Below are 10598 nucleotides of genomic sequence, written 5' to 3' on the forward strand. Positions count from 1 at the left end.
TGCCCAAAAAGTTGTTGAGCTTTTTTTACTGAACTACAAGTCCCATCATCCCTGCTCATTGGCCATGCTTGCTAGGGCTAGTGGAAGTTGTAGTTTGGCAATCTCTGGAGAGCCACAGGTTCACTATACCTGCCCTAAAGAAGAGCATAGCATGAAACAAATGAGCACCAGTTGCACTGGAACTGTAGCTTCCTTGGGAAGCTGAAGCAGGAGGCAATTTCAACTGCAAAGCATCAACAGGGCCCCCCATCACACAGTGTCCCCTACTGTGACCACATGCACATGCAGCTCAAGATCAATTTGACACATTCCACAGAACGTATGGCCCACAATTTATATGCCAATAGAAGACCTGGACACAGTCTTCCACAGCAGCCCAGTTTGCACATAATGGTAAACCATGGTTAATGGTTTATGATGAACACAGTCAATTGCTCTTGCTTTACTTTTACCCTCTAGCCAGCAGCAGCAACAAACCACAATACCCGGCTTAGCACTATGTTCAAACAAGATTTTGTGGTTCGTTTCACCCAGATAAACTTTGGCTTAACCTCGTGGCTTGTTTGGAGCGAAACAAACCACAAACCTTTGTTTGGATGTAGCACTAAGGCCCTTGCTAGAAAGAAGATCTCAACCATGTTCAGAGTAAACCATTATTTATGATTTACATGTGAATGCCACCAGTGACATTTAAGAATCTGACTTAATGTAGCCCTTGCTCAGCACAGAAATGTAGCACAAGGCCCATAGCAACTAAGCTGACAGCATAGCTACCTGCCCCGTGGATGTTCCAACAGCCATATTCAATGTTCCATCAAACTTCAGGGCCGAAATAGATGGCAGACCATCTATCCTGAAAGAATTTGAGAAAAACCTCATTCTAGTTAATTGCCATAATCATTAACTCTTAAAGCTCAGCACCAACCAAAGGATGGTACGTAATTCTGAGAATGTAAGAAAATGTTACTTAAGAAAATGTTACTTAAGATAAGAGGCAAGGTAAATATATTTTCCATACTCCTTATCAGCTGTCACACTGCTTAAAGCGCAATCCAGCACCCCAACTCTGTTTCTTGTTCTAGGGTCCCAGCATTCCACCTTCCCCTGAAGAAAGCAAAGAAAATACCATTTAGTGATTTCAAACAATTCACCATGCTTTCATCAGTTTACTCATCTGCCGTTCATTGAAGCCACTTATTTAGCATTCAGTCTCGAAAGATTGATTCCTATGCTTTCAGTTGTTGGTTTTTTTTGCATTTAAAAACGATCTTCACATACTTGCAATGAGCAATTCCTTATGTAACCCGGGGCTGGGGCGGGCTGGGATGAGTCAACAGCTGGGACTACAGACATGACACATGTTGCAGCATGTGAACCAGCTCTATTACATACCAGAGCTGGCAGAGTCTGCTGCTGGTCTCCATCCAGGTTAAAAATAGGGAACTCATAGATTCCTAGCATAGCCTCAGCAACTCCCCACAACCAACCACTTTCTTTCTGCCTTTTTGTCACTTTAGAGAAGATGCCGAGGGAAGGCTCCCCCCTTCCCAATGTAAATAGGCACTTTGAAAAAGAAAACTTTGACCCTTGGGAAGATGGGGTGAATGTGCCCTTGCACATATCCATGGCAGAAACAACATTGCTAGGATGGCAACTATTGCCTCGTTTTAAACAGGGCCCACGTTAAACCAAAGGGCACAGACTGGCAGTAAACCATTGTCCCACCCTGCAATTATGCCATGCCCACTCCTCAAAAGCCTGCCAGAGCCTGTTGAAACAGCAGTTTCAATGGTGCACAATGCAACTGCATCACAACTCAACTTTCCCTAAACTTACAGAGAAATCTATGCGTGTCTACTCAGAAGTAAGTCCCAAGGAAATGAGAAAAGAACTGCAATGTTAGTAAATGTGATGAAAATATATTCTGCTGAATTTTGGTGTGTGTGTGTGTGTGTGTTTACATTGTTGAATTTCTCCTGTAATAAATTGGCACAAGAAAGAGTTGCAACAAAATGTTGCAGCGTGAGATCTTTCTATGTAGGACTGCTGTCAGCCAGCCATGCCTTTTCTACAACACTCCATTGCATTACCATTCCTGCCACATTTTCTTCTCTCCAAAAGTTAATCTATTTTGGAGTTCCTCCCTTATTAGCGTCGCCAGCCTTGAAATATTCTCTGAACTACTCCAACGTTGATTGGGTTCTTCCAAGCCTGATGTTACCTCCTCCTTTTTCAGGGAAGGAGCTATTTTGGCTTCATAATGAGCCACACTCAGAGAATGAATTTGCTATTAGTATATAGGGTATTTGCAGTCCTGTGTCAATGATCTCATTTTTTAAAGAGAAAATGGTGCTACATTTCTTAGCAAGGTGAAACATTTACCTCAACCGTGCCAGTGGCAAATAAACCATGTGCAGGATTTATGTCACAGACGTGATTCTCCCTAGAGGAGAAGGAAAAATAAATTTAATGACTGACAGGGAGATAAAATATTAAAATAAGCAAGCTACTACCATCTGAGAAATGTTCTAAAATCAACCCAAACCTATAAGGCTATGAAGAGTGAATGCGATTTTACGTGCAGTGTTTCTTTGTTCAATCACTATATTTTAATCACTCTATTTTGGATCTGTTAAGAAGTATAACTAAAAGCATAGCTAACTGCTATGCAAATTTGAAACAAGGAACAATTCATCACAGATAGCAAGTCTATTGGTTTATCAGTTGTACCTATTTCAAACTATTTGCCATCTTCTTCTAAGATACTTCAAAAATATCCAATAAGGTATTTTCTTGACTGAGTGACTTAATGAATGGAAACATTAAAACCTTTTTTTAAATGGTTTTAAAGTAGACATTATACTTTAAAATATAAACATAGCAAACACCCCCAATTTATAAGTGACATTTTTTTAAAAAAAAAAAAATCAATCCTGTGGCTCCACCTGCTGGAATAAGATGCACCTAGTACACTGAAGATACTTACGAAGCATCAGTCTGTAAGGAATTCAGGTACCTTCCTTGTTCCAGATTTAGCCTGTATATTTCAGAGCTGCAGCAACAACAACAACAACTGTACTTACACATTTCCTTTTTGATAAGAGTAAGTGACAATAAGTGTATATATTAACATTCATATAAATGTATGTATGTCTAAATATGCCCAAGTCATAAATAAATCTACTCTTTTCTTACATGGCAGCAGCAAGTAATCAATTCCAACCCCTCCTTCCCCCTATTTTCATTTAGTGTACAAGCAACACCCATTTTAGGCATGAATGATATGTGTGCGATTACGTACACATGTACAACGCCAAACCTGGAAGTGACCTGGGAACATCATAAAGACATCATTGAAACTTTACTAGAAGGGCGGGGCAGAACAAGGTGTTTGCAGGTTTTTTTAACTGGTTTTTGATTTCACACAATTAAATGCTTTTCAAATGCCTTAAAATTCCCAAAATAAACTTAAAATCATCACTAAATTACAATAAAATTGAAATGGCCCACATATGTTTCAGAAACTCAATTGCTTTTTAACAGAGCTTCTCAACAATTCAGCTTAACCACTTCCTACAAAATATTTCCCTCTACTCATTCAGAGTTCTCTTCCAATATATTTATGAATGTTTAGTAAATCTGCTTTCGTAGGATATTCATCTTAAACACTACATAAAAATGTATGCACAGTTAAGGAAGGACTTGGCGCATCTTAAATACCTTGCTCCTACGAAGTATAAGTCACATGATGGATAATGATATGAGAAATCTCTACCAAACTTTGGTATTCTTGTCCTGTAGTAACGGCCATGTTGGGAATGAAATTCTACGTATCTGTCACACAGCAAAAAGACTATCTGAAAAATACACAGCACAGGATTGAGATTTGGAGGGGAGTAATTCTCCCGCCTTGCTTAACCTTTAAAAGAGGGGAATAATTATTTTCCTAGAGGCATAATCAAATGGGCTCAGATCCGGAACTGCTGTTCTGCAAATGTGTCCGATCTAGCGGAGGCTCCTACTCCTCAAACTAGATGCTTTCTGAGGCAGAAGTGAGAAGAGAGGCCATTTTCTCCAAAGCTCCCTGCAGCAGGCGGAGGGCCTTCTCAGCAGTGGCGCCCTCCCTGTGGAACACCTTCCCTTCAGATGTCAAGGAATTAAACAACTAGCTGACTTTTAGAAAATATCTGAAGGCAGCCCTGTTTAGGGAAGTTTTTTTCAGTCCATGGAAGCATAACTTTAGATAGGTTTGACTGGTGTAAACAAAATAATGGCAGGTTGATCATCTATGATACCTAATTTAGTAACTATGTGAAGTCTGTTTCATGTGATCAATGACACATCAGGAGAGATATAACTTATACATTGGTAAGAATGTTTTAGTGCTACCTGAGTACTTTTTATTTAAAAAAGATGTACCACACTATGGAGGATAATTTTTTGTTTCAAAAAACCACAGCTAATTCAGCTTTTCAACAAACAAACAAGACATTCAAAAGAATGTCAGCAGAGGATAAAGAGCAATTTTCCTTCAGGTTTCTGTTGCTCAAAGAAACGGTGGGTAATTGCACCCTACAGCAAATGGATCCTTTTAAACATTTTGAAATGCAAATTCTTCTATAGCTATAAACATTAAAAGGAGACATACCTTTGAGTAATCATCTGACAAAATATCAAACGTAATGACTGTGGAGATGAAAAACAATTATAAATAGGAGTCACTAAAAAACTCTTAAATAAACCACACAACCTCAATTCTCATCACACAATGCTCTTGTCTGCCTGTCTCTCTTCTTCCCTTAAAGCCAAAAACAGAGTGTGTAATGAAACAAGCAAAACCATCAGCAATGCTGTTTGGAGTCTGCTGCGAGTGCTGTTTCTGTCCATGCCACCATCTCACTGGGATCAAAGAGCCCACTGAAGCGGACAGTGATCAATTATTAAGTCCACCCTCTTGCCATAGGAGGAAGGTTTTCCGTTGTTACTCATTTTGGGTTCAAAGATCCAAGGGAAGTGTTGGGGAGCTATTGCAACCTCCATGGCTAACTTCTATTTGTCTTACAGGATCAGTAGCATATAAACCAGGGATGACCTTCCAGGTGTTGTATCCCTGGCTATCGACCGTGCTAGCCAGGACTGATGGGAGTCCAAAAACATCTGAATGGCTACAGATTCCCCATCTCTGTTAAAAGCCAGGAAGAAAGCAGAGCTACATGCATGAATTAACATGATGGCAGCTGCTGCTGGCTCCAATTTCAAGCAACACTAAGCTTGTGACAGTACACTCTTGGCAGGCACTATAGCTTACCACCATCCGTGCTACTTGCTGCTCCAGGTAAGCAACGAACACAAGCCAATATAGTAGCAAGATATCCTGCCAAGGACTGATCATTATCTCGATTTCACAAAAATGCAACCCCCAATACACTCTCAAATTTCTTTAGACCGTACATACTAATGTGTAACTTTTTGCATTCATGTGTATACTTAACATACATTCCAAAGAAAGGCAAATGGCACATGCTCTACTCTAAAAAAGCACACCCTGATCTACATAGAAAGCACAATTGGGGCACAGGATCTGGTCACTTCACAAGCAATTCTGTACATCAGTCTTCTCCCGCCTGGTGCCTTCCAACTCTTTTGGATTACAAATCCCATCAGTCTCAGTAAGCATGGTCAATGGCTAAAGATGGTGGGAACTGTAATCAAAAAGATCTGGAGGGCATCAAGTTGTAGAAAAATGCTACACACACTTATCTGTGAATAAGCCCAGCTGTATTACTACTTAGTTATTGTTCATACGTTTGTTGGTTGCTTTTTTTTTTAAAGTCACAAAGCAACTTAACTCAATAAACATTATAACACTGTACAAAGTGGGATTTCCCTCCTAATAAAGATGCAAAGGATTGCACTGTTTTCTACTGCCCATATTAGTACGTTTTATATATTAGTTTCCATCATAATTAGGGTTTACTTACCATCAGCATCTATGCATCTTTCAAATTTCATCGATAGCTGGTAAGTATCGTAACATCGAATCCTTGGTTTGTAGGTCCCTGTTCAAAACACAAAATAAAATAGTGTATTTGACATGTGAGAAAAATTGCTTTAATACTGTACTCTTGAATTGATTTGTCTCACAGAGAAAATATGATTCAGGTCTTGAGAAAGTTTCTGACCTGGACATGAATGGTTGTTCAAAAAGAGCTGCAACTCTGCAGCTAGAAGTGGTTTTTTTTTTGTTCCTTCGTGACAGTAACACCAATCAATCAAAATAACTTATTTTTAGGATTGTGGCACATGCCACTTATACTTCATTCAATTTAAAAAACGTGTTTGTATAGAAATACATATATACGTACTGTATATAGAAATACACAAATTCGCAATGCCTTATGCTGCTGAACTCACAGGAATTCCACCTAACTTAATTTTTAACAGGACCCAGTCCATTAAAAAACAAGATTCCTATTAACTGGACAAAATAGCACATTAATAGCAATCAAATACTAACCCTTGCTGAGTCTTATTTCAGAACTGGAATTATATCTCTATGGAATTCTACAGAACAGACAGTTAAATTCCCTTACATTCTTTTGAAAATTATAGGAATCAAGTATGCAACAAAGGGCCACACTGACAAGGTTGCTATGGGGTACCCTTCCAATAAAGGGGGGGGGAATACAGTCATATTATTTCCCAAAAGATCTAGGCAAAAAAAGCACATCGAACCAAGCTTAGATATAGATATCTATCTATCTAGCTGATTGGGAAAACCTATATGTAGATGGATGCTGGCATGTGTAACAGACTGATCAAGCAGCTGGAGCAGCAGAGGTAACATTCAGCAGTTTGGGAGGAGGAGCAGACAGGCCAACCCTGCTCCCTTCAGTGTGTTATTTTTAGGATCCTGATTTAGCAGGGAGATCCTCTATTGTGCAGCGAGCCTCTACAAGCAGAGGAGGTTACACACTGAATACCTTCACTCTTGGACTTATGGAAGACTCTCTAAACCAAGCATGTCCAAAGTCCGTTTCAGGGGCCTAATCCGGCCTGCCGGTCGGTTTAAACGTGCCCCTGTGGCAGTTTATTTCCTAAGGTACAATCCCCCCAAAAGCTCAACAATTCAATCATAAAAAAAAGCTCAGCAACTTTGGTCGGTCCTCACACATGCTCACTTCATCAAATCTGGCCCTCTTTGAATAAAGTTTGGGCACCTAAACCATGGGTAGGCAAACTAAAGCCCGGGGGCCGGATCTAGACCAATCGCCTTCTAAATCCGGCCCCCGGATGGTCCAGGAATCAACATGTTTTTACATGAGTAGAATGTGTCCTTTTATTTAAAATGCATCTCTGGGTTATTTGTGGGGCATAGGAATTTGTTCATATTTCCCCAAAAAAAATAAAGTCCAGCCCCCCACAAGGTCTGAGGGACAGTGAACCGGCCCCCTGCTGAAAAAGTTTGCTGGCCCCTGCTCTAAACTATGCAGAGGTGATACTCTGGAGGGATGTGATTGCAACACGCAAGTGTTGTAAATGAGCAAAAAGGGCTAGAAGATAAGTGAGATATGATATTGAGTCCAGACTAAGTTAGTTGTGCTTTGTTCCAATTGTAATCAAACCAAATTGAGCCATAACTAACTTGTACCACTGACCTGAAGGAGATCTAAGCGCAACAGAACAATCCAATAGCTCCCAGCCTTATGCTGAGTTTGGAAGGGGATCGTCCCCTGCCAGCTGCCAAACATGTTGAAAGGAAGCCTACTGCTGGGATTCCTGTCAGTGGGAGGCAGCAGAAACCCCAAAATGTGGTTGGATCCTGAGGCAGTCTCATTACCATTACATGATGGCACTAGACCCAATTCGAGGCTGATCATCCTGTCCCCACACCCTCTGCTGCTATGAACAGCGAGCCTGTGGATGCTGCAGTAACACCATAAAGCCTTATCACTGGGAGGGGTGAGCTTGGATTGAGACATAACTTATTCTGAATCTAACTCAGGGGTCCCCAAACTACGGCCCCCGGGCCGGATGCGGCCCAATCGGCCTTCCAATCCGGCCCGCGACGACTCCCGCCGCCCGCTGCCGCCGCCCGCTCTCACGGCGCGCGGCGCAGCGACGATCTAAAAAATCGCCGAAAATCCTTTGTGCGCATGCGTATGGGCCTCTCCCGACCCGGAAGAGGTCATTTCTGGTGCACTTCCGGGTCGGGGGAGGCCCATACGCATGCGCACAAGCAATTTTTGGCGATTTTTTTCCCGCCCGTGTGCGTGTGCGCATGCGCACAGGCGCGCACTCCCCCGCCCTCCGGCCCGCTGCGCGCGCACTCCCCTGCCCTCCGGCCCACCGCGCGGTCGGCGCGGCGGGCACCGGCCCGCCGCGCAGAAAGTCTGGGGACCCCTGATCTAACTCATTGTTTGCAGGTCCCCAAAGTCCCAATTTAATGCTACAGAAGCAAACTGTACGCCCTCAAACAAAGATATGCTTCCTGCCATGTGATCCTTTGCCAGCTACTAGCTTTGCTGTCCAACAGAAGTTTCAATCTCAGAGCCCAGTCTTCCTCAGCCATAATATATCCAATGCGAGACTTACTAGTGCTTTACAACTCAGTGCAGACACATTGTTATAGCTGGCAGTAGACTGAAAAAACCTGAATGTTCACATACTCACCAGTTGCCATCACGTACTGCCCATCCCGTGATACCTTGATCTTGGAGCTAACAGCAGGCATGTCAAAATCTTGGATAAGTTCAATTCTCCTAGAAATACCTTTAAAATAAAAGAGTTATACGATACGTTGCCTAACCAACACATCACAATAAAAAGTTTTCAATTCCAAAAGTACTGCCCAAAGTACTTTTTTTTAAAAAAAAGCTTAACATGGGGAAGGGGAAAAGGGGTGTCCCACTGTTTTTGTACTCCATCTCCCACCAGCCCCTGCCAGAACAGGCAATAGTCGGAGAGAATAAAAGCTGTAGTCCAGCACCATTCAGAGTATCACTAGTTTCCCATCCCTGGCTTAAAGTTTAGCACAAAACAAACTGTTGCAGCTTTAAGGTGAGATCCAAGCAACCCCCTTCCAGCTAAGCACCATCAGATGTCTCTTTGAAAACAGAAATGACATCCAAGCTAATCTTGCAGTGCCCTTTCCATTGTACAATGAGGGTAACTCACCAACATCTTTCTTTTGCAGTGCTCTCTTCTTTCTATCAGAAAGCCACTGTAAGAAAAAGAAAAGAAAACAGAGGGTTAGTGTTAAATGGGCAATAACACAGACGGTGATATATACCGGTAGCCTTCAAGATAAGATTGATAAGCTAACCATTATGCTTTATAAGCCCTATTTCACATTTATTTAAGGAAGCTAAGCCAAAGAGCTCTCAGAGCAGTCTATATGAGGTTGAAAACAAAATGCAAACAAACAATTATGCAGCAAGGTAGTTAAAAGTTCCAGTATTAAATCAATATAAAACAGAGAAAATCACTTTGAAGATCACTGTGCTGTAGCAGAGACCAAAAGACACACTTTGTGAGCATACAAATAAAACAATAACAATTATGATGATTTGTGAAATGCATCTCAGATTAAGCATTCAGATGTGCTGAACAGTCACTGACCTTAGGCACCCAGGCACACCACTAAAATTTCACAATGAATATTTCAGAATAAATATGTATAGAAACCAACTACGGTACAAACAGTCACCCCCATTGGTCATGAAACTTTAAACTCCCCGTCCCAACTGTTTTGCTCAGAAAACCCCAGAGTCGGTCACGACTGGACCTAATGGTCAGGGGTCCCTTTACCTTTATGGTATGCAAAATGAAGCATGGAAAGAGAGGAAGGGAAGTCACTGATATGTTAAGCATGTTTAAATGAGTATTTTAAATTGTAAAACAGAAAATTTAATAAAAATTGCATACAATTAAAAAAATAAAAAATAAAGAGGGTGCAGAAAGCAAGAGATGCTAGCAGTCACTTGGGATCATTTACAAACCCCTGTTGGTACATATTCATTTTCTGCGCATCCATCGGGAACTGGAAGAGGGGTGGAAGAAGAGAATAGCGAGAGAAGGGAAGACACGGGATGCGTGGGAAGGAGCTCGCCAGTGGGTGGGTGGGGGGAGGCAGGAAGGGCAGGCGAGGGGGAACCGACGGGGAGGGAGGGAGGCAGGCGGGGCTCCGGTCTTCTCACCTCAGGCAGGCTCCGTCCGGCGCTCAGGCTGTAGATCTTCACCTCGTTGAGGCTGGAGACCTGCATGGTTCTTTTCCTCCTGAGCGGCGGCGAGAGGGCTTCACTTCCGGGGTCAGAGAGGAACACATCCGGTCATAGAATTCAGAGGCGGAGAGAACCCTAGAGAGGCAGAAATGCGATCACAAGTTCCACACTGGCAGTCCTAGCTGTGGCGTACCCTCCCTCCAACATTTTTCTCCAAAGGAAATAGGGACGGCTCCCTTCCAAAATGGTCATTTTATTGTTTATACTCCACGCATCTGACTGGGTTGCCTGCACCAGCCACTCTGGGCAGTTTCCAACATATAAAAACAATAATACATTAAGCGTTTTAAAGAAACCATCCCTATACTGTACTCA

The 10598-nt window shown here is 42.1% G+C and overlaps 1 protein-coding gene across 1 annotated transcript in view; it reads right to left on the reverse strand.

Annotated features, from left to right (window-relative positions):
• Positions 1-10307, reverse strand: part of NOL10 (nucleolar protein 10) — a 37125-nt gene extending 26818 nt beyond the window's left edge. Inside the window, exons 1-10 of the mRNA XM_035109856.2 lie at positions 10200-10307; positions 9178-9223; positions 8674-8772; positions 5982-6059; positions 4649-4686; positions 3721-3857; positions 2987-3052; positions 2383-2443; positions 1019-1104; positions 775-853 (exon numbers count right to left, since the gene is read on the reverse strand). Coding sequence (XP_034965747.2) covers positions 775-853; positions 1019-1104; positions 2383-2443; positions 2987-3052; positions 3721-3857; positions 4649-4686; positions 5982-6059; positions 8674-8772; positions 9178-9223; positions 10200-10265 — 756 coding nt within the window. The 5' untranslated portion in view covers positions 10266-10307. The remainder of the gene's footprint in view (positions 1-774; positions 854-1018; positions 1105-2382; positions 2444-2986; positions 3053-3720; positions 3858-4648; positions 4687-5981; positions 6060-8673; positions 8773-9177; positions 9224-10199) is intronic.
• Positions 10308-10598: the final 291 nt, after the last annotated feature.

Source organism: Zootoca vivipara, chromosome 3 (assembly GCF_963506605.1).
Source record: "Zootoca vivipara chromosome 3, rZooViv1.1, whole genome shotgun sequence".
Lineage (NCBI taxonomy): Eukaryota > Metazoa > Chordata > Lepidosauria > Squamata > Lacertidae > Zootoca > Zootoca vivipara.